Source organism: Lindgomyces ingoldianus (genome assembly GCF_010093535.1).
Source record: "Lindgomyces ingoldianus strain ATCC 200398 unplaced genomic scaffold BDR25scaffold_10, whole genome shotgun sequence".
Classification (NCBI taxonomy): domain Eukaryota; kingdom Fungi; phylum Ascomycota; class Dothideomycetes; order Pleosporales; family Lindgomycetaceae; genus Lindgomyces; species Lindgomyces ingoldianus.
In genome coordinates this window covers 571380-593773 of record NW_022985171.1, presented here as the reverse complement: position 1 = coordinate 593773, position 22394 = coordinate 571380, and the positions used below count along the sequence as shown (strand labels likewise).

Here is a 22394-nt window from a genome sequence, read left to right as displayed (position 1 = left end):
AGATCGCCAGGCAAGGTTCTTTTTAAATGCATGCAAGACCATGTGGAACAGGATAAAAGGCGACTGTTCGTATTGCACAAGGTTGCACGCACTGCAGGATTTGGAATGATTCCCGGAAAGGAATTCACTCGAGATCTTAAAATTACCATTGGCCCTGGTCAGGGTAATGCGATTTTGCCGGAATTTTTTGAACTTCCTAACCCGGTAATGCTTCTTAGAGGATCCGAACCTCATCAAAGATACGACTGATGTTGAGAACTCGACAACTAGTTGATTTTTAGGTCCCTGTTAGTAGACATTTCCGCCTTAGGAGGCAGTACCGTTGCCATTCATATATATAGGTGCAACACTTTTCGTCAACCTTCGTGCCCTTAAACTGTCTCTATCTTAGCCCCCATCAAAATGCTCTACCCAAAACCTCTTTTACTCGCTCTCTTCAGCGCCACCTCCGCTCTCTGCGCCACACTAAATCCCGACTTTTCTGGCACGGGCAACATCTTCGTCGTCAAAGGCAGCGAACTAACAACCTCTCCTGCTGCAAAAGTTGGATGTCTGACCGCATCCGGCCGTTTTGTGTCAGACTACAGCAAATGCGGGATTTTCGCACATGATCCCGCCAACTACACTTCCATGGAATCGCCCGTAGGTCACTGCAGTTTCGGGGACCCATCTGCGGAGTCCGGGAGACCGCAAGCGCCGCCACTTTACGCATTCAAATGTGGGAATCCTAGCGCATCGACGTTATTTTACTCTCCGGTATGTGATGTGATCCACAAATGACAGAGATAGCGGACTACGGCGAGGTTGGCTAATCATTCGGGTTAGAATTTTGGCGAAGGCGCTGGGAGCCCTCCTTGGATTTGGGTGGGTAATCTGAATTGGCATTTCGAAGCGACCAAGATTCCGACTGCGGGTGAAGATACTTCGCTATTCATTTCTAATTTTATTAACCTTCCAGCCGATCGTTTTGCGTTGATGCTTCTGTGGGCCAAGCTCAGTTAGGCGCAAGTGAAGGAATTGACCTACCCTGGGTCTAATCTGCGGTAATGGGTCTTAGGGACCATGACTTAGTGGAGCGAAAATTAACCGGGAGGAGCATGCAGAGAGCCCAATTATCGTAGGGTGGAATTTTTAAACGCTCGTCAAGGTGGAACGAATTATTCAACAAATCAAGAATACCGAATCTGGTGCACAATTGTTACCCAATGTCCACATATTTGTCGTCTCCACCAACACTACATTTCAGTCTATTTTAAGACCGTAGGCAATTCGACCGCATCTTGTGGTGACGTCGATGGCATCTCGAACGGGGCACCCTATGAATATTTAGTAAAACTTGCAACTTGAGTACACTAGAGACCTACCCCAGAACTCCAGAATTGCTGTGGCACCGGCTTTCTCTGTGGGACCATGGAGTTTTGAAGGTGATTTTCCTCTGTCATCGGCGTGCGTGATACTTCTGGCATTTGGCTAGGTCCTTCGGAGTACAAGTACTGGTCAATATTTTGGTCGGGCAAGCTTGACTGGTCTTCTCCCCATCGATGTTTCTTACGGCTTTTTAGAACCAAATAAGTAATCAAGCAGGTGGTGAAGATACTGAAGAAGCCCCCGAATGCGATGCCGACAATTGCACTCGTGGAAAGTACCGGCTTTTGGCTCGCGATCGACGTACCCGAACTGTTAGGTATGATTGTACTGGATGATGGAGTTGCAGGAAGACGAATTTGAATTGGATACGCAATTTGAAGCTCTTCGGTGAACCCAGTGTCAAACTCATACGGCAGGGTTTCTTGCGGCTTCTGATCGTGTAAGTTATTCATAACAGTGTACACGGTGGTCTCGCTCGAAATTGTAAGGCGGCTGCCGCAGCCTCCAGGTATGATCAGAGGCATGTCTTCATCATTCGGACATATGCAATCTAGGATAGGTCAAAGAGAAATATAGTGTCAATAGAAGAATTATGCGCTTACTATTTGGACAACAAAAAACAATCTTCTCGCCTTCTCTCGGAGTCAGTATCAAGCCGCTTTGTGTCGGAGGATCACAGGATTGGTAGTCTGAGGGACATATTCCCGGGGAATAGTAGCTAGTCATGTACCCCCAATCTTCAGTGTAGAAATTCCCACCTGGACAGCACGTGCTCATCGCACATCCTATTGTTTTCCAGGCTCCGGAAGGACCTAGCCCGTCCCGGTTCATGTCTAAGAGATTGTTGTAGCATCCTGAAGGAAACTTTAAACTCGAGGTAAGCGGACCGAGATTGCTTGCAGTTGTGAATGCCGGGAGTTTGAAGGAGTAGTAGCTGGTCGTCGCTTTCGACTGAAGCGCCGATGCAGTTGCTGACGCATGAGACTTCGTTAACAGAGAAGGAGTGGATGCAGCAGCCGGTGGGTTAGTGCCCCATATAGTTCCCAAACTATTAGTGTACGTCGCCATTGAAGTGGTAAGTGTGAGGACCTTCATGTTATGGAGGAAATGGGGGTGTGTTGTACCTCTCGTGCATTGAATCTCCATGTCATCATACGATTGCAAAATGATCGAACCACGAATTCCACCAGGGCCAAGAACTCTCGCATTTGTAGGGAAGCATTGATTCTACTCATGCCGCCACATGGAGTTCACTCCACGGAAGGCGGACGGTCCTCGAATGCAAGCTTCGCCTAAGCGAAAAGGCTGAGGACATGACGGACTGTGGCATTTTCAGCTACTTGGCGGTCACCCGACATCTAAGTGCAACAGCAATGGCGAGTGGCTATAAGGCCGGAATGTACACAGGGACTGCGAGTTACTCGATCTGTGATTGATATGAATGGTTGTGATTAGGAGGTCTAAGGCGATCTAAATAACGAGATGGGATGGGGGAAGGGCAATTGCAGTCTTCGGCGCAATTTCTCATCCTGCTAGGTGGACAGACAGAACATACGGAGGCATTAAGACTAACCTAAGCCTTCTCGAGAACCTTGATGCGAATGAGGTCATGAAAATTGACGCGAGAGCAGAGTAGGGCAATGAGGTGAGATGCTTGAGTGGCATGAGTCTGCCAAGACCTTGGCGATATCGAAAAGGAGTGGAAGTCATTGCCAACAAGATTTAATGAAAGATATGCATCTGTCTGAATCCGAAAGGTCTGAAGGTTCAATCATCGCCGAAAGAATTGTTATGTGTCAACACAGTATCCTCAAAGTCTGCTCCCATCAGCCTTCAACGCAACAACCGGCTTCTCTGGCTTCTGAACGAGCGTCCCATCTGGCCTAAACCCTTCCACACCACCCAGCGTCGCTGTAACCCTAAACCCCAGCGCCTGCTTTGCAGCATCGCCTAATTTTGCCTCGACGTCCGTCGCAATACTCAACGTGAAGTTTTCCTGTGGCCTCACAAAATGGCGGACATAGAATTGCAGAATGACTGGTCGTTCTCCCTCCTTCGCTACATTCGGCCCAGTAGCATGCCAGAGTCGGGATTCGAAAACAAGGCATGTACCTGCTGGGCCAGATGCAAATGTAGTTCCTGTGATGTCGAACATATTATCCGGAGCAACGAGGCCGTTGTGAGATTTTGGAAGAATACGCGTCCCGCCATTCTCTTCATTGACATCAGTTAGGAACCACATGAGATTCAAGCCGAGCGGGTATTGCGGGATAGCTGGGTTAATAGTAATCTGGTCGGTATGCATGCCCATTCCCTTGCTACCCGGTCGGTTGATGTTGGCGGTATAACTACTGAGGTGGTATCCATCGCCTAAGAAGTCTGGCATGAACTCCTCGACTAAGGGATGCTCTAGCAAGTCTAAGAATTCCTGGCCTTTGTTTGGCAGATTCCAGATCCTCTGATTAGGCTTTTTCGGTCCTCCGTCGAAGTATGCGACGCCTGCCGCAACCTCTCCGTCGGCCTGGCCCTTGAGTCGCTTTTGCAATGCTGCAAGTTGTTCGGGAGCTAATGCATCTTTCACAAACCCATAGCCAAACTCCCGAAGGTCTCGCTTTACTTGATCGACGTCGGTCGTTGGCTCGGGAAGGTGGCTGTAGGTGTTCGAGTCGGGCGGGCTACTCGGCTGCATTGGTGAAAGAAGATCTGCAAACTTCACACCTAGCCTTACATCTCCCGCCGATTGGATCTGATTGAAATGGGTAGCATATCGTGGGTCCATCAATCCTTCTCCTAAGTGCAGCGTAGTCAGCGGGCGCATGCGTAGAGTGACATGTGGCTTCCCGTCAGGACAGGTCTCAGATATCGTAGGAGTGTCTCCACGAGTATCGACAAAGATGCTTGGGTTGTCGCCCGTCAGGTCGATCTCCACTAAAGCCTTCAATGTTGCTACTTCGGGCAGCTTCGTCTTCAAGAAGGCAACAGCTTCCTCCCATTCTTCTTGAGTTGCTGGTGGTTTATTATCAATCGGATTACCAAAATTATTGTGATCAACGTCGCGACCACCGACGGCGGAATCCTTTCTCTTAAGCCCAGGCACTTCTGCACCTATTAACTCTTGGGTCGCGTTCACCTTCGCAGGTAAAGGGAAGATTGCCGAAGTTCGATCCGCTTGGAATTTGGTCATTGCACTTAAAGAATAGCGTAGGTATGGTGGAGTGAGGGTTTGGGGGCCTACGAAATGAGTATACTTCTCCGCATATTAACAGCCGAATTCCGTGCTCTTCGACTACCCCACAGGGTCTCGTTGCAGATTACTTCGTCATCCTTGGGATCCTCTTCAACTGTCACCACCAGCCAATGAGCGGACACGTCATCTTTGTAAACCTCTTTGGCTGCAGGTATAACCACATTCACAATAAGAGCTAATAAGTCCTCCTTAAATTAGGCGAATTCAAATATTCTGCGCAAGAAAACCCGGCGTCAGCATCTCTCGAACTGATCGCGTAACATCCCTCACGAAGGGGATTCACAACCTCTCGCTTTCAATGACTCGACCACTCGGGTTAGATCTTACGGAAAACACCCTACCTATAACCTAGCTATTAGCTGTTTCATTACTGATTTTATCTTCCTGCACTTCCGAAAGTGGGTTTCTCCGCAAAATTAATTTCCGGTCGATTCCAAGCAACGATCTCTGTAGTAGATCGGTTCCCTCTCCCTTACTGCTTCTCGTCATCTAACGCGAAATATAATCCAAGGGTAGGGAGTGGGTCGAAGTGCTTCACGCCCAATCCGACGATAAAACTTCCCCCCCAAGGCAACGATCCAACTATCCATCCATCACCACGGCGACGAAACCCCGCTTTAAGAAAAGAGATCCAGACAGACACTGAAGTGAACAAGCCGCTTTACAAAAAAATACCTAAATCCACCTCTACACTAATTTTTAACTCTCTTCACTCCAAAACCGCGTTGGCGTCTCGAAATGTATGAAACAGGTAGTTCGGTGAAGTCTTGAGATTTTTTAGAGTACTTTCCGCTACGCAATCCTCCTATATTATCTGGAGAGCGTTCGTACTATTCTCCAATTACGAGATGTTAAAAAAAGGTGCTGGGCGGACCTGATGATTTATGGGTTCTAAACAGTGCCTTACCGTCATAACCATGGGTCATATCAACATTTTGAATATATCTATTTTTTGAGAGGGTGTTTTATCTTCTTAAACCAGGCGGACTGGATCCTTTGCTATGATTACCTGGTGTTCAGGCCATTCCAGTGCATGCATTTGGGGTTAGTGGTTGCCGTAAGCGCCCTTGCGACCTAACGTCTGAGACTTGGGAATATGTGATCTGCACTACCAATACTTGCTTTGGGAAGGCTATGAACGTGTGGACAATCCGTCCACTCTCCGTATATCAGTGTACTTCAGCAATCCGAAAACTGTTTAGTACCTGTTGGATCGCCACTCTCAATTAGTGCTCTAGGGGTATCAAATATTATCCCCTGGATCAGTTGGAAAGGCCTTGTACCTTAGGGTGTTGGATGAAGATTCTACACTGTCAGTGAACCTTCGAGCAGTGGGCCAGCCTTTGCATTCACTAACTCGTCCAAGTGAATTGAGTAGGACGTCCTCCCCTCTCTGGACGAATATCATTGTGGAGGCGATACACCTAGATGCGCGCAAGACACTCAAGGGCGGAGTGCCTTCCACGCGGCTTTCCATGCCTAAACCTTCAAGTATGCCCAACTTCTATCAAATAACGGTACAGATCTGCGCGTTACTGATCTGGACGACCGCGATGCCTTCATGGATGTGGTAGTCCACCCTTCAGAGGAGAGACTGTTCGAGCTGTAGACGTCAAATGGGGCCATCTTAGAGGACAAGCTACTTCCGCTGCAAGATTCAGAGGGACAAAACGTACTACGTTGCCTTTCTTGGAGATGGGGTGTATGTACGGTGTGTTGGGCTACTGCGAGTCTAGAAATTGGATGTTGCCCCTCGAACAGCTAAAGGTCTTTAAGCTACTGGATTAACGAGGTCTATTTCCGCAAGAAAGCGGACTTCAAAACCATACAGCGGCTTCTATGTTGCGGAGCTGCCTTTTCCTTAAATGTCCTCTCGAAATTGTTTACAGATAGCCCAGATCTACTTATCTCTATCGGGAAAAAGGCTTTAAATTATGGAGCTCTTCATGCATTCCGCAGATCCCGTTAGAAGAGAATAGGATGAGAAAAATCGAAAAGTTGAGCTAGAGCAAGTCCGTAAAATTTTACAGCCTCGCCTTAAGCTTCAAGAGGGGGTTTAATAGTCGGATTACGCATTCTAGCTAAGTGTACTCGGGTCCAGGATATGAAACAGGTTATCGCTAGGAAAACACACATGAGAGCGGCAAATATGGTAGAGGTGACAATGGCGGGAGATAGAACAGGTGCGAGCGGGGTATACTAGGTTATAGTGCAGGATATTATAATATAGGAGGCTATGGAGGAGGAGTGATGGCGGGGGAGATGGAGGCCGAGACGGAAGCATGTACTGACATACTTCAAGGTTTGACATCTCTCTTTGGAGGCTGACGTAACACACCCACTTATTTATGTTTTTCTTTTCTTCCTATCATGAGAAAAATCTTGTTCCTTAATATGTGCTTTGTTTAAACATTAACTAATTTTGATGGTTTTATGGATCTGTAATGTTGCTATGAACTTTGGTTAGGCTTTATAATGTTGTGATGCAATATCTCTAATGGATAATAAGGTGGACGCCCAGGAGGGTAGAGTAGGTGTTGAAACTAAATGGCAGGTACAAGAACATCTAGTACTGTTTCTGCCCAGAAACAGCTTTGCAAGTCACTGCGGCAGGGAAGTGCATAACCCTATGCGACTTCCTGCTGTAAGTACATTGCCTGGCTGAGACATGGAGTAATAGCCCTTCTCACATGTCACTCTAGGCCTGTTTGCTTGGCTCGTTTCAAGGCAGGGTGGCAGACATGTAGGTAGATACGATGTTCACGGCAATGTTAACAATAGCTTCTAGTCTGAATACAAGATGAGTAGGGGATTGTATAAGGATATATTTACTAGGAACAAGACTGTACTTGACTCGCAGCGTAACCCATACAAGCAGGGACTATGCAACAACTGTTTCCTTAAGAAAGCATACCAGCCATTAGTTAAAATACCGTCAGCGCCATGTACCCACTCTTCGCCCTCGACAATCTAAAAACAGCAGGGCCATCACTCCCTCTCCACACTCTCACTACTCTCCCCAAACTCCTCCTTCTCCTCCACCCTACTCTCTTTCAGCGTATCACTGCCCCAAGATCCTCCACCCCTCCTCATCTCTAGCAGCAACTCCTTCAACTCCCCCACCTCTTGCTGCAATTTCCTCACCTCCAAAACTGCCGTATCAAACTCCACATTCGGTTTACTCGCCCTGACCTTCTTATCCCACCCATCAGCCTCAAAATCACACTCATCAAGCACCTGCTCCCATTCCTCAACCGTATCATCATCATCCTCGCCTCTATGTCTATTATACTTAACTTTATGCGCCTGCCTGGTTTCCATGAACGCAGTGATAATGAGAAGCGGGGAGTAAATGATTCCCATAACAATGTCGTTGAGGCGTTCGTAGCGGGGTTTCGAGAGCCACCATTCGAAAGGCAGGACAAGGAAGAGGAGTTCGATGAGGTTGAAGGGCGCTATAAAGACGTTTTCGTCGGGCGCGCGAACGAACTGCATGGTTTTTTGGGCGTACTTGGTGGGGTTAGTAGGTTGGGAGCGAAGGGGTTGAGGGAGGGAAGGAGGGAAGGAAGCGAATGAGGGAGGGAAGGAGGGGAAAGAAGGAAGGAAGGAGGGCTTACAAGACACATGAATTCGTCGATGGCGTTTTCGGTGATGTCTTCGTAGGCGGAGTTGTAGAGAGCGATGAGGATGTTGAGCAAAATGACCATGACCACAAACGTGAAGATGTAATAGAGGATGAGTCCGAATGGGGGCTATCAACATCAGCTTAGTACCTCTCGTCTTTCAAGTCAACTTTGTCGGATGCATGGTGGCTTACCGCAAACTTATCAAAACCCTCGAACTCCGGGCTTTGCATGATAGCATTCAACATAGCCTGGACTATGAAGCCGGTGTCCTCTAGCTTCGAATCCGCAAGATCTAGGCCGATGAATGCTTGCAAAAAACCGACCAAGACGACAATAAGCAGCGCGAAAAAGATCAGGGATTCCCGCATCATGACTTTCAGGACTACAAGCATCGCGCCGAAGAAGCGGAAGGTGTCTAGATAGAGCAGCAGACGCATCCAGAACATCGGTGCTGTAAAAGCCAGAAAGTTGTAGCTAAGCTCGTTAAAGTGCAGGCGCTTGGGGTGAAGAGGCGCGTGTGCGAGAGCGATCGTGCGAAGGACAAAAGAAGTGGTGAGAAGGGAGTAGAGGGTACTGTTGAAGACGTTCCAGAACCCAATGTACCATCGTCCGACTTTCCAAAACTTGCTGATTTCATCACAAACAAAGCCAAGCGTGAAGACGTAGAGGAGCCCTTCGACGACATCGAGGTCTCCAGAGGGATTGATGGTGTTGATGGCGCCGGTGTACAGGGCTAGGAAGATGAGCGACATGGCGATCTGCACCGTGTTCTGGTAGAGAGGGACTCGCATGCGGTCCGGGTCGAGATGCACCCAGTAGTCAGTGTTGGTCTTCTCCTTGTAGTCGACGAAGCGCGCAGGGTCTTCGTCGTCCTGGACTAGCCAGCCTCGCCAGAGGTACGAAATACACTTCTGGTACCCCGACGAGCCGATGACAGTCAGGGCATGAAGGTCGACAGCGCGCTCAATGGCGTTGGCGGGTATGGAAGCCTCGCCGTCGACCAGGATAGAGTAGCGTTTCAGCAGGACTTCCTCATGCAGATACTCCATGTCCTCTTCGGCCTCAATGATACGTTTCGCGATCATCTCAGCAGCCACGGCCCTCACATCGTGCATTTCTGCGTCCCACAGTTCGAGAAGTGCCTGTCTCCTAAACCACTTTTTCACGACGAGGAGGCAGTAGACTACAACTGCTCTGTACTCCTCGCCGCCCGCTTGCTTGGCGGTTTCCACGACGGCATGCGTGATAATGGGGCTGTGCGGCATGGTGACCTTTGATTCCTGCATTTCGCATGGGATCACCTGCTCGATCTGGTGTTTTAGACGGAGAGCCACCTTTGTGACTTCCTTAGCGGGGATGGGCGGGGGAGGGATGTGGTCGCGCCGCGTGGGCAGCACTTGGAGCAGCCAAGTCAGAAGATTCATGTTGAAGCAGATTGAAAAGAGACGACTAACGCGATCGCATCTCATCCTGGAGGTGGTGACGCCGGTCGTGGCCATCGGCATTGAACAGCTTGCTCCATCGCACCATTGTTGCTGTGCCGGAGCTTGGGCAAGTTCCGTGAGGCGCAGAAGTCCGTGAGGGTGATCAACGGAGGTGAGGACAACAACGCCTCGAATAATTAAGAATAGAGGGTTCAGAGATCAGCCCGAGGTCGCAGATGAGGAGGAGACAAAAGAGGAGGGCACCAGAGAGGTTGGCGCATGTCCAAAAGTTGGACGCGGCAGAGAGCTTGGCTGTGCAAGCCATCGTCATTCCCACTTTGCTTGACCCCACCCTGCCCCAAGCTCCTCACCCCCTGTCCATGCATCGCGCTACGATCACACATCAGCTCCAGTGGGCCATCGCGGGGATTGTTAGAAGTGTTGTTAGAAGTGTATTTCGTTGCTGGAGGCTACGCGACTATGCTATATGATCCATTTTCCCCGTCGGCCAGTATCCGGCTTGCTACCGAACTCCATGTTCGCTTTTGGTGATGTCCATATTCAGTTCATCAGAGTCGTTTTTTACCACATCGCATCTGGGCGCTCGCTTATGTGTCGGCCTCGACCACGCCACCCTCATCGCTCGTGCTCTCGTCCTCGTCTCCGCTGACTTCCTGGTTCTCCCGCTCTCTCTTCTCCATGAGCGCCGCCAACTCCGCGTCATCGTTCTCCGTGACAGCCTTCGGTGCCATCCTAACCACGCAACTTCCGCCTGCTTTCGAAATGCTCTGGTCGATGTCCTTGATGGCTGTCTCGAGAGTCTCGATACCAGCATTCTTGTCGAGACACTGCGAGGTGAGTACTGCAGACGTGTTAGCACAGCTAGGATGCATCCTTTTTCGAGGGGCATACCGTATAGTGGAGGAGACACAAGCTTGACCTTGACTTGGGTTTCGGGCGTGTTCTTCGCCTCTGCGCATCGAAGCGCCGTCTTGACTGCATCAATGCCTTCATAGCCGAAGCAGGTGACCTCAATATCCGACCGCACCTTGGTTGGCTGCGGCGTAAGCCTCTTGCCGATGTAGGACTGCAGCTCCTCCTTGACCACATCGTTCGGAAACGTGACATCGTTCCATACATCGGGGTTCGTGATGGAAAGCTTGAAAGCATCGATCGAGTGCCCGTATTTCTTGTTCAGCGGCCAGCCGATGCTCTGGTACAACTCTTCGATGGGAGTGTTCGTCTTCTCGGCAACATGACGCATAATCGAGTGCACCATCTTAGATTTATTATACCGTTCCTCGCACTTGACAATATCCTCGGGCGACACTCGGCGCTTCGACAGATCAATATATCCCTTGTCCTTGTCCACCCTGAGCACGACCACAACCTCGTTTCGTCCCACTCGGATAAGTTTCTGGATACTTCTGATACGTCGGCGCGAGAGTTCGGAGAGGAGAATCATGCCATCGATATTGTCTACGAATAGTTAGCACAGGTATAGAACATGGTGAAGATTTTGTGCCGGCAAATGACCAAACGCACCATATTCTAACAGCTTCACGTATGCGCCCATCTCAGCGATCTGCTTGACATTGACCATGACAAAGCTCTCCACCTCAGGGTACTTCTCCTCGTAGAACCGGCAATTCGTCAGAGACATGGTTGCCGTGTTATGTGTAGATTTGGGTGAAAGGAAGGGCTATAAGGGACCTGCTTGTTGCAGCGGCCAGTTGGTGTGGCTATTCTGTCGATTCGGGTCGCTCGTGATATCCGTAAGGGGGGGAATGCCGTTGTAGATGGTGAGAATGGTTCCGCTTCGGCAGGAAATTTGTCGGGATGCGTGTGGAGAAGGTGAAGGGAAGCGTTGGGCAGGCGAAGTCGTGGAGCAGACGCATCTGACTCAAAGATTTGTGTGAACATGGAGGGGCGCCAAGATCACAAACCGCGCTAGTCCTTATTTGGTAAAATAATCACCCCTCCACCTCGAGCACATTTTCAGGCTTCAATCATTGCATTATATGTGGTGTCTTAGTAAATGGCATACATCAGAGCCCAAATGGGAGCGTATCTCATACCCCCTGCTCAAGTTTATAACGATATGTCCCTAAATCCGTCCTATCATTCATCAGCCTCACAACATCTTTCCTAGACTCCTGCATATGCAAATGTGCCTCCAACGTTTTATTTAATGCCTCTCTCTAATGGCAATTATCGAACTGGCAGCTCTTTGCACACCCCTCCTACTCTTCCAAATTCTTCCAAACCCACACCCTTGAACAGCGCCACCAATTCAGCCTTCATTCAAGAACGCCGCCATATGCATCTGATTAGCAATCTTCGTCAGCTGTCACTCAGTCGGCCAATTCGGCAGACGCTGGCCCTTGGACCTTGGACGAAACCTTGGACGCACCTCCTCGGTTGATTTGGATCGGGATGATTACGTCTTCGACTTCTTCGCTAGGATACCGGCCCCAAGCGTCGAGTTACAGTCTCCGCTTCCGTACAAGCAACTTCTGGATGGTTATCAAGTGCTTGCTTTCAGGATTTGTGTACACCATTCCTTGTAAATCGATATCCTTATATAGTTAGATATTCTAGTGGCATTTGCACTTGTCGTAGACGAGAGTTGGGCGCCAAGAGAGTTAAGGCGGGAGTTGTAGATTTCGTCTATGTTAGTATCGAGGCCTTTCTGCGCCTATACTAGGCCGCATTCGCCATCCCAGGTGCGCGTTTTCATTCGGTACATTGTCTTAGATTTCTTGAAGAATGTGAGTTCGAGAGTGTTCTTCTGCTCTTGGACCGGTGAAAGGAAGCCTTTGTAGAAGCCGAATATTTAGAAAAGGTACGCAGATTGAGTGCAAAATTTGGTGTATAGCGTACAATTATATTCATGCAGAGTATACACGCAATTTTCCAAAGGCTTATCGAACTTCCATTTCATCGCAAACGAATTCCCTCCGTATCAAGTTTGTGACTCGGACTCATCTTTGGAATAGCACTCAAACCGCTCATAGAAGGCAAGTAAACGCCAATGGAACGTAAGGCTTATTGATGGGATTATATCCATCCACTCAAGTGTTCTTTTTTCATCACGCAGCGATCTGCTCCCACGGCCACATTGTGCTGTCTTAGTGGTCTTAGTATTCCCAGAACGCGGCGTAGTTGGTGGAATTGTCCGAATGCCAAGCTTGACGTGGGTTTCTTTCAACCGTACTCTTAGCTCTCCAGACATCTACCATCGTGGCTTTCGTCGTGTTGTACGATGCTCCAGCAGTTGATCGTCGTCCTTTTGTAGACCCATATTGTTGTTTGTCGTCGTTGTCTATGTAGAGGGGAAATGGCAGATGACCCGCGATCAGCTCATCAGAGCATCATTCCACGCCCTTTGCGGCTTGCTATACTTATCCGATCAATGAAGCCCCTACTAAGTACAAATCACTTGCCCTTCCACCTCTAACAATAGTCTCACTTTATCCGCAACTCTTGACGAAATCAAAAGAACGAGACTCATCAAACATCCATGGCTTCACAATCACCAACTGCGACAGCTAGTTCCTCGCAATCTGCGCTTACCCTTCTATCATCTTCCATCCTCTACTTCGCCCTCATCTTCACATCTGGCCTAGCCCTCGGATGTATTCGCGTTCCATTTCTCCAACCCATCCTTGGAGACCGCAAAGCGCAGTTGCTCGAGATGCCCGTCATGCTAGTCGCCATAGCCAAGTCGGCTCAACTTATCGTCCGACGACTCCACCCTCAGACCTCGACCTCTCACCTCGCCGCTATTGGCTTTGTAGCCTTGGTGTTGATGCTGGTAGCCGAGATCGCTGGGACGGTATTTTTTATGGGGAAAGAGTGGAAAGGATGGTGGAATTGGGTTCAAGATAGGGATGCGGTCGCTGGGCCAGTTTATTTCACTCTTTTGGCTGTCTTTGCGGCGATGCCGGTTTGGGTTGATCCTTGATTCGTTCCTACCACTGTTTTCAATCTCTCTTGCTATACGTTCTTTCCAGCATCAAAAACTAGGTCGCCTCCCGCCGGTCCTTCCTTGTCTATTAGAACATGGATCTGTACAAGAAAATGGTGTCATACTTCCTCCCTCAACACAACACCTACTCTAACCTCATCCTTTACTCCTACATACCCCCATATCCTTCCATCTCCCTCTCCTTCCCATCCAAATACTCCCCCAACGCCTTCCTTCCGGACCCCACCCAACTCAGCCATGGTCCCAGCAGAACCAACCTCAACGACAAATACTCCGCTACATTTCCTTTCCCCTCCTCCCCACCCCAACTCCTTAGCCCTTCTACCTCAATCTCCCTCTCCTCAAACCCCCCATTCATCCGCCACTCTGTTAAACCAATCTTATCCAAATTCCGCCTCCCAAACGGCTTTAAGGGGATCCGAAGCACCCTGATCAAATCGCGAGCATGCAAGACATTAAACTCTAGCCTCGGGGAAAATAAACCCCGATGCTGTACGTACCATGTCAGTACTGCTGTCAAACCACGCGCATCGAGCCCGTGGGGTAAATATTTCAGTCCCGTCAGTAACTCCTCAAACGTTGGTACCGACAAACCGCGCTTCCGGGCGACCTCGCTATGCGCCAAATCATCCGTGTACATGTTCCTCCACGATTTACCTTTGTGTCGGAATAGACTCCACTTCTGATCCCGATAGTGTGAACGGCCAATGGTTCGCAGATTGTCGTTCATGTCCATCGGTCGCATGGGCAGCTCCGTGATTCCCCGGAACCAGGATGAAATGGCGAGGATATCAGCTCCGCGATAGTCATTTTCGAGGAGACGCAGGCCGACGCCTCTGTTGCGCGGATGATGGGGATAGAATGCTAGGATCTCTTTTCCGGACATAGGGACGCCGGGAGGGAATATGGCGTCCACAGGAATGGCATCAGGAAACCAGTGGAAAGAGTGTGGTATGGGGGGGATAGGCGGATCGTCTTGTTTTGGTGGCGCTCGGAGGGATTGGGTGATTTTGAGTAGGTTGGTGGGGCGGGTTTCGTCGATGAAGGGGCGGTGGAAGGGCGGGCAGCGTATCTTGTGTTTGGGTGTGTAAGGAGGGGTGAAACTAGGTGGGGATTTGCATGTGAGGCGGAGGATAGCGGTGAGGCTGGTTTGTTTCCACACTTCTTCTGGGCCATCTTCTGTCATTGGAACGTGAATTTTGTATGTGGCCATCTGGACTAGCTCTGACTTCTGCGGCGCACGTGTTCGCGGTGTCGATGGCGTCGGCGTTTCCTCAGCTTCCGCATCCTTCTCGCCCACTTCTATCATCTCGTGTCCCTCGTCCAACATCTTCTCCTCCATGGTATTCCTATCCCCTTTCTCTTCTTCTTCTTCTTCTTCCTCATCCACGTCATTTACCCCCACAAACCTCCCCATATCCCTCTCCCTCCGCACCCTCCGCCGTCGACGCACCTCATTCCGTCTCTTAATAGTATATTCCGCCATCTGATCCCAAACACTCATACTCCTCCTATCATCTTCAAAGTCTTCAGAGCGTATCACCCCATGTCGCCATCTCCAATCCAGCGTCTGTGGTTCCCAGTTTGAATGGCGCTGTGGTCGCGACGCGGAATGGAGAATGTCGCGGTCTTTCTTGACAGGACTTCCTTGTGCGGACCACATTAGATTTTGAGGGTAGAGGTAGGAGAATTAGTGTAAATATAGTATGGATTATTGATGGGGATATTACGGTGAGATAGTTTAGGGTAGGGGAGGTTGAGAGTCATGTTTTGGGAGATTGGGTTTAGTTTGCTATCATAGGCCTATGGTGATGATGGTGGTGATGATGAGGGTCCTGTTGCCAGGCAAACGGATGTGTTTGTGATACGACACAGCCGTGGAAGGTGAAAAGCGTGATGAGTAAGTGATTTCCCGTCACTCCTGGGATTCACTCTCCTTGAGCATCAACATCTGGTCATTGTCCCATACTCTTCACAAGCACCACTTCACAATATCTAGATACCTTCCGGGCTAGCCATTCTTTCAGCCTTGCCAGCTAAATTGCTTTAGCAACTTTGCGACTATCTGCCTCCCTACATATGCACACAACTCCCAATGCATTGCCTTCTTCTTTTCAGGATGTTAATCCTGCCCCGTCATTCCACTCTTTCGAGTCTAAACACTCCTAACTCACAAAAAGTTGGATTTTTATATGAAGACTCCCAAACTTTTATTGCCGCAATTCCTACGCGCACCATTCCAAGGTCATTGAGGTGTCAAAGAAACTTAACACAATTTTATGAGGAATTGGCGGTGAGACTGTTATTCAGCCTGGAGACACCTCATCGAAGCACCCTCCAGCAGGAGAGGGAGACTCGTAGGTGATAACACCATGTGGGCCTTCCTTGACACGAAAAGAAAAACTTAGAGCAAGTTAATTGAATTGACATGCCTGGCAAGTCCGGTTGTGAGACCGCGGCGCCAGATTGTTATGATAATCTGGGTTAGAGCGATTACTAGGTGAAATGAAATTGTCAATATATTGCCTCCTCGGCAAGTCTGACCATAAGGTTCTGAGGCTTGTCTGCAGTACTATTTCCCGCCTCGCTGCGACGAATGTATTCGAATATGTACCCGTCTCTTGCTTCTGAAAAATGCGACCTCAGGAAAAGATGTTGAAATTGCAATCGCAAGGACAAATCTAGACCAGTCATAAATATGTGAATGTAGGCAATTGGCTACATGAAATATTTCTCCATTGCTGCGTCTCGATTGTACCTTCATTGCTAGAGATAGTAATATGCTAAGTACGCTAAGCCTAAAAATTATGTCAAGGTACTGACATTGGAGTGTTTGTTCTCCCGCTATTGAGCATACTTTATGGTGTTTGATTCATATGGGATGTAAAAGAAGGATTGGAAGTAGGTGTAACGATCCTAGCCTTGCTTTATATAGAATCAAGAAACACTAAAAAGAGCCCCGCTAATAACACCAATCCACCGCTCTAACGTAGAGTTTGGGATGTTGTGTGAGATTAAGATTTATAGATCAGAAATTACACAGTTGTTACAACGGATGACCATCCTACTTGGCAAAGGCAACCGAGTTGGCAATTGCCTACAAAAACAATTATCTCTAGACGGCCTATAAAAGCAGACAGATGAACTTGTTTTCTCGATTTATCTAGGCAACATCATTGAACCGATGAAGCTACACCTATATTAACATATACACTATGATCTAATGCATCGTAGCTAATGCCTCTGAACACGTCTGCAGACCAAGTGGGTAGCTATTACGATGCGCAAGCGCTAATGATTAAAAGGATCATTGTTTGGGTTGCTACAGGAGTTGTAACTTTATTTCTCTCACTTTAAGCATATGCATGATAGTTAGTATTTAAAATATTCCTCTAGGATGATCTTCTTATTTCATTAGCATGGGTTCTTTACTCCTTGGCGAAATTATTATAACGCTATACTAGGATGGTATCTATTCTACGCGGGAAGCCCTTACCAATGAAATAACACCCTTAGAGATATTTTCCAGGAGCCAGAAACGACGTTTTCACGTCTTGGTGGTCATTTCCGCATTTATTCGTACCCCTATGTGGTTGATCAAGCTCACTATCCTCATATTCATTTGGTCCTTAGATCCACATAAGCTGTGGGCTTCGAAGGTGCGACGGTGTTGTATACTTGCGATAACGGCGGTTGGCTACCTATTTTTCTTCGCCACGTTGCCCTTTGAGTGCCAAAGTGTTGGCGTTGAGGATATACATGCAAGACGCTTCCCTAATGCAGCGAAGTGCACGATGAAGGCCATTGTAGTTAGTGTTGTGAGCGATATTGTGATCAACTGTCTCAGTAAGTTGCCGCTAAGGTGTAAAATTTCAGCTACGGAATACATTTATAGTCCTATCCATACCATGGATGATTGTACGGCAGCTTCAATTGGCTTTCAGGCAGAACGTCGCTTTGTTCGGACTATTTTCTCTTTTTCTTGTTACGATCGGCTTCGCTATCACTAGGGCAACGATGATCATTGTGCATCAAGCTCACACCGTGACTATAGATGTGGTGTGGAACATTATATGAAGTACTTCCGAAGCAAGTGTCGGTGGGTGTAGTGCTAGTTCGACAAGAGACAGTGCGCTAATAGGTAACTTAAGCAATAATTATCGCCTGTGTTGATTCTTTCCGGTCATCTTTTGTTCGCTAGCAAGACTGAAACGTTGTTTGAAACTAGTTGTGCTCATATAATTATTTATTATATGGTATAACTACAATGTGGAAATATATTCACTATCAAAAGCTCACGTCCACAAAAACACTACTATCGCAGTCGCTCCTCCCTCGCCAAATCCTCATCGGACAACCCCTCGTTCACATTCTTGAGATAGTTGTCAAACTTCCCCGACACATTAATAACATGTTTTAGTGCCTTGAAATCCAGTGTCTGATCTTTGTACTTCGCTAGCTGGCGGGCTGTCGTCATCGCATTACGTATCTGCCGTCCGTTCATGCTAAAAGTAGCTAGTTGATCAATGTGCCGGCGCAGATCACCAGAGTCGATTGTATCAGACTCAACTTCTTCAATCTTGTTGATGAAATTCTCCCATACTTTGCGGCGCTGAGACTGGTTGAGTGGTTCGTAGCGGAGGGCTAGCTGGATGCGGGATTTGAATGCTTCGTCGAAGGTGCCGACGCGGTTGCTTGTTAGAATCAGGATACCTAGGGAAGGTCATTATGATCGCCTCGAGCTCAATATGCCATCAGTCTTACCTTCATAGTATTCGAGCACTCGAAGAAACACTGATTAAGCTCGGGGTTAGTGAAAAATCTTCGGCTCAATTACTTGGGCTACTGCGAACCTGAGACAAGTGCATTTCTTTGCAAGTCCTTCAGACTGCGTTCTTGAAGAAACACTTCGGCTTCATCGAGGAGTACCACTGTCACTATGAGGATATACCGGAATGCAAGAAGTGTGAAAGAACTCACCACAGTCCCAAATCTTCCCCAAATGAAGCACAACGGTAAGATACTAGAGGTGTTAGTCTCGGAATTGTTTTGCAAAAGTCAACTTGGCCTCTCATTTACCTTTTCTACGTCTTCTGCGTTGGTTCCGATGTCACCACAGGTCACGCGATAGAGAGGCTTCTCAACAATCTCTGCGACACTGGACGGTATGTTAGCCAGCCGCATCTGGGTCGGAGAACGCAATGTAGCACCTACCTCTCAGCGGTCAAGGTTTTGCCCGTGCCAGGGCCACTATCTCTTGTAAGTAGACGAATGTAGAAGGTTGAAGAAGGAGCTACTTACCCATGAAGTAACACAATCAATCCATTTCCCTTCCCACTCATGATATCGACAGACATGTTGGCTGATATGTTATTAGTGACAAGTGCAGTGATAAGCACTTTTGTCTCTTCGTCTAGAGCGAGGCTTGCAAAAGCATTTTTGTTCCAGAGAACTGGTGACATATTGTCAACTAACAAATTAACTATGATTCCTGTGTTAGAGTGCTTGACTACAGGCTCATTTTCTGGTGACTACTGTACGTACTCCATTTCTTGTCCAGCATGTTAAACCCATAGACGCTAGCTGGGAGGAGGAGCACAAAGTTATCCTCTGGTGGTTTTTCGGAAGCCATCTTGTCAGGACCTAGTGTGTCATTCAGTCGTTTCGTGGCAGCGGACGCGTCTGGATGCATATATCTATACGTTTGCAGGTCGACCATGAATCTCGTATCCCGCTATCATTGTTCAGTAATAGACAATAGCGGAAACGAATGAGCCAACACTCACCATATAATCCTTCCGGTTGAAGTCCCAACCATTGTAACATACCAAGTTCTTGACCCGGAAATCCCAAAACGTCTGCCCTCTGATACGCAGCTGCTCTTTTAGACCCTTCTTCGCGTAATCGATCGGGTATATCTTCAGTGTATTGATTAGTATTGGTGGTCCTTTATCATCCATTTCCATGTCCAGATTACAAGAAGACCACTGGAAGACGCCGTCGTACTCCCAAAATGATGCAGTGAGAGAGAGTATGGCAGCCTGTTTTACTCCGCCTACTGTGGTTGATGTTGGCCACTGGTTCAATAGGTACGCTCTAACGTATTTGTCGGCATCTTCATTTGTTTGTTTTAGATCTGCGAGAACGATCACTTGGTTAGGAACCTAATCATACCACGTTAGAACTCATATGAAGAAACCTTTGAAGTTTATACATACGAAAGGATATTTTAGGTATTGCGGCGAAATCATCCCCTTTTCAAGTTCATCGTCTACGGTCGCAAACTCCGAACCGTAATACTCGTTGATATAATCCATAAAGGCGTCTAAATGAAGGTTTTCTTCCGGATCGAGCTCCTTCTTGGAATCCAATATTGATCCTCTCGAATGGTATACCCATAGATATGGAGTAAGGATCTCATCCTGCATTTCGAACGCAGGACTCATGTTCTCTACTATTGGACTGTTTGAAGTTAGTTTGCTAAGAGCTTTGCAAAGGACCTCAGATACAGGAAGTATTTTATGGCCCGTCGGTGCTGGGTTATCGCTCTTCTTTGGCGCGCCGTGAGACATGACTTGACAACACGAGTATTCCATGAACACAACAAAAGAAAGACGCGGTTCCTTGACTATATGAAGCTCCACGTTTGGAACGGATTTTACTCCAGTCATGTGTGTATGATATTCTGCTTGGCTCGTGTAGTATGGGGCATCGTGAAACACCGTAGTTTCCATGCTGCTTCCACAATAGATCCTGTGCAGGACATGATAAGTTGGTTCTAAAGCGCTGTTTGCTTCCAGCTTGTCTTTCGCTATGGTGTTGTATGCTGCTGCCATCGCTTCAAGTCCTTTCATTACTCGATCATCAGACGCTTGGATAGGTATCCCAGAGAGCTGGCAGATTCGGGCCCTCCAGTCAGGCAGCCTGTAGTCATTTTGTAGTTCTCCATAGCCGTCAGACAGGTTGTTGGATTGTAGGAACCTCTTTCCGAGAGGAGAGATATTACCGTCACGCTCTTTGGGATACGGAATTGGTGCTGTAAAAGACTTGTTAAGTCGAATAGGATGAAGCGGGGACTGGGGAACTTTTGTGTAACACATAGATATTCTAATATGAACAAGGCAATCTCACCATTTCCACTGTTAGATTGAGATATTCTAGACTGGCCCCTGGCTGTGAAAGGCGGTGGAGCCATGGTGGAGGTCGGGTAAGGTCGGGGCGAAGAAGCAGATTTGCTCACATCTATAAAATCCTGATATGCAAAATCCTAGAAGAACCATTTGAGTAAGAAGTTACAACATCAAGAACCAATACCTTACATCCGATGAAGTGGCATGCTTCGATACTGAAGTTGAATTGAACAGGGGGGTTGAAAGCATCTCGAGTGAAGGTTGCGCCAACGTTGCAGGAAGGTCGACTTTTCTCCGTTTCGCGTCGCGGAAATCGTTCCCTCCTGATTGAGGCATAGCAAAGGGATTCGTCCCGCTCCCGCCATGATCGCCTCTATGTGCATGATCCATGGCTACCCAGGGGCTTGGTGGACGTATCAAATGGACAGTCGGAATTTTGTTATAAGTAGTGCGAGGTAAGCTACTCCTTTGAGTAGCATTGCGTGTCCGAAGAGGTTTATACGTGTCAGGGATTGTGAGAGAGCCTAGAGTTCGCTGAATTTTTGGTGAACGGGGTCCTGAGACTGCATCGATAAAGCGATTGAAAAGTCCAAATTCAACTTTTTCGTGGTTCTACCGGCAAGAAATCAGCACCATATACCAGATAGTAGAGCGGTGATCATAGAAAGAAGGCGCACTTACTTGCTGTTTTCCGAATCTTTGCCCCAGGAACTTGAGCCCCTCTTGAGCTTCCGTCCGGTCCGCAGATGTATTGTCTTTAGATATCGTTGATTTGATATATGATGGACCCCTCCTTCTCCGCCATTCAATGAAGGGGTTGTCTTCTACAGAGGCTTGCGCAGTATCTGGACGCTCTCCAACCTCAGGCGGTCCTTGTGCGTCGAACGCTTCTGGGCCTGGTGCTATTTGACTAGGCGGGGAAGCAGGAGTTACGTTGTTGTCGTCTACTGCGATCGATGTATCGAAAGAGCTTAGATGCGGGAAAGTAATTTGAGGCGGCGATCCGTTTGGAATGAGTGGAGGAGGTTCTCGAATGACCAAGCTGCTCTGATCTTCACCTGGATACAGTGGTGGCCAGTACCCAGGTCTCTCCTTTGCTGGAGGGTCTCTCTTTCTGCTCCTATTGCTTCGTTGGAAGGTTCTCAGCCCGCGGCTATCCTCATCTTGCATCGGTGGAGCTAGAATGTTGCCGAATTGTCATGTTGGTGGAGCTGGAGTCAGATTGCGGCTACAGCAGAGCGACGCGAGAGACAAGATGCCAAGGCCCATTGTGGGGCGCTACATGCACGGGCATTTTGCACAGCCACAACCTCCTCCTCTCTTGACTGCCTAAAGAAAACTACTCGCCGAAGCGGCTCGGGAATGGGCAGCGCACTTGGTGTTTGTTCCCAGGCAGGTCTTCTCAACCCAGTCATTTGCAAAAGAATGTTATAAGAACCTGCTCGATCATAGCACAGGCGTTCACCGTATCGCATACTGGAAAGACATACCAAGCCCCCTAATACAGCCTGGCACATCTACTAATGATGTTGGAAAGTCGAATAAATTGATCGATATATCGACAGACAGGCTTCTTATACCCATTATTTTCGGTTCTCCTTGCACGAC

At 48.2% G+C, this 22394-nt stretch overlaps 10 protein-coding genes across 10 annotated transcripts; 4 read left to right on the top strand and 6 right to left on the bottom strand.

Annotated features, from left to right (window-relative positions):
* Positions 1-330: 330 nt before the first annotated feature.
* On the top strand, positions 331-1002 carry BDR25DRAFT_365896 (uncharacterized protein; the record flags this gene model as incomplete). The annotated part of the gene is made up of 2 exons (XM_033696924.1): positions 331-756; positions 826-1002. Exons 1-2 carry the CDS (start codon positions 403-405, stop codon positions 1000-1002), a joined length of 531 nt encoding a protein of 176 aa, XP_033549592.1. The 5' UTR covers positions 331-402.
* A 245-nt stretch (positions 1003-1247) lies between these two features.
* BDR25DRAFT_341613 (uncharacterized protein) lies at positions 1248-2486 on the bottom strand (the record flags this gene model as incomplete). Its single annotated transcript, XM_033693620.1, has 3 exons — positions 1971-2486; positions 1365-1918; positions 1248-1316 (listed from the first exon to the last, which is right to left on the bottom strand). Exons 1-3 carry the CDS (start codon positions 2461-2463, stop codon positions 1248-1250), a joined length of 1116 nt encoding a protein of 371 aa, XP_033549591.1. The 5' UTR covers positions 2464-2486.
* Positions 2487-3178: 692 nt separating this feature from the next.
* BDR25DRAFT_220138 (PhyH-domain-containing protein) lies at positions 3179-4057 on the bottom strand (the record flags this gene model as incomplete). Its single annotated transcript, XM_033684992.1, has 1 exon — positions 3179-4057. The coding sequence occupies one exon, from the start codon at positions 4055-4057 to the stop codon at positions 3179-3181; it is 879 nt and encodes a 292-aa protein (XP_033549590.1).
* A 549-nt stretch (positions 4058-4606) lies between these two features.
* Positions 4607-6943, top strand: BDR25DRAFT_353072 (uncharacterized protein; the record flags this gene model as incomplete). Its single annotated transcript, XM_033695103.1, has 15 exons — positions 4607-4666; positions 4723-4766; positions 4838-4930; positions 5015-5099; positions 5146-5355; positions 5397-5442; positions 5515-5672; positions 5702-5822; positions 5882-6069; positions 6108-6220; positions 6255-6326; positions 6383-6579; positions 6614-6669; positions 6717-6809; positions 6878-6943. 15 exons carry the CDS (start codon positions 4607-4609, stop codon positions 6941-6943), a joined length of 1602 nt encoding a protein of 533 aa, XP_033549589.1.
* A 481-nt stretch (positions 6944-7424) lies between these two features.
* Positions 7425-9943, bottom strand: BDR25DRAFT_333086 (receptor-activated Ca2+-permeable cation channel). The gene is made up of 4 exons (XM_033692803.1): positions 9696-9943; positions 8433-9637; positions 8233-8367; positions 7425-8125 (listed from the first exon to the last, which is right to left on the bottom strand). The coding sequence occupies exons 1-4, from the start codon at positions 9769-9771 to the stop codon at positions 7604-7606; spliced, it is 1938 nt and encodes a 645-aa protein (XP_033549588.1). The 5' UTR covers positions 9772-9943; the 3' UTR covers positions 7425-7603.
* Positions 9944-10111: 168 nt separating this feature from the next.
* Positions 10112-11545, bottom strand: BDR25DRAFT_258202 (eukaryotic translation initiation factor 2 subunit alpha). Its single transcript, XM_033686524.1, has 3 exons — positions 11211-11545; positions 10578-11144; positions 10112-10527 (listed from the first exon to the last, which is right to left on the bottom strand). The coding sequence occupies exons 1-3, from the start codon at positions 11326-11328 to the stop codon at positions 10274-10276; spliced, it is 939 nt and encodes a 312-aa protein (XP_033549587.1). The 5' UTR covers positions 11329-11545; the 3' UTR covers positions 10112-10273.
* A 1550-nt stretch (positions 11546-13095) lies between these two features.
* On the top strand, positions 13096-13718 carry BDR25DRAFT_11247 (uncharacterized protein). The gene has a single exon (XM_033683600.1). The coding sequence runs from the start codon at positions 13189-13191 to the stop codon at positions 13630-13632; it is 444 nt and encodes a 147-aa protein (XP_033549586.1). The 5' UTR covers positions 13096-13188; the 3' UTR covers positions 13633-13718.
* Positions 13665-16511, bottom strand: BDR25DRAFT_353069 (uncharacterized protein; the record flags this gene model as incomplete). The annotated part of the gene is made up of 13 exons (XM_033695102.1): positions 13665-13690; positions 13743-13759; positions 13809-15303; positions 15387-15459; positions 15508-15592; positions 15633-15667; positions 15719-15766; positions 15831-15855; positions 15892-15921; positions 15976-16040; positions 16085-16220; positions 16251-16403; positions 16480-16511. 13 exons carry the CDS (start codon positions 16509-16511, stop codon positions 13665-13667), a joined length of 2220 nt encoding a protein of 739 aa, XP_033549585.1.
* A 200-nt stretch (positions 16512-16711) lies between these two features.
* BDR25DRAFT_353068 (uncharacterized protein) lies at positions 16712-17733 on the top strand (the record flags this gene model as incomplete). The annotated part of the gene is made up of 4 exons (XM_033695101.1): positions 16712-16741; positions 16891-16974; positions 17121-17502; positions 17552-17733. The coding sequence occupies 4 exons, from the start codon at positions 16712-16714 to the stop codon at positions 17731-17733; spliced, it is 678 nt and encodes a 225-aa protein (XP_033549584.1).
* Positions 17734-17971: 238 nt separating this feature from the next.
* BDR25DRAFT_219445 (P-loop containing nucleoside triphosphate hydrolase protein) lies at positions 17972-20492 on the bottom strand (the record flags this gene model as incomplete). The annotated part of the gene is made up of 10 exons (XM_033684965.1): positions 17972-18369; positions 18421-18450; positions 18510-18587; positions 18637-18679; positions 18736-18814; positions 18871-18906; positions 18958-19138; positions 19201-19390; positions 19443-19820; positions 19875-20492. 10 exons carry the CDS (start codon positions 20490-20492, stop codon positions 17972-17974), a joined length of 2031 nt encoding a protein of 676 aa, XP_033549583.1.
* Between the last annotated feature and the right edge of the window lie 1902 nt (positions 20493-22394).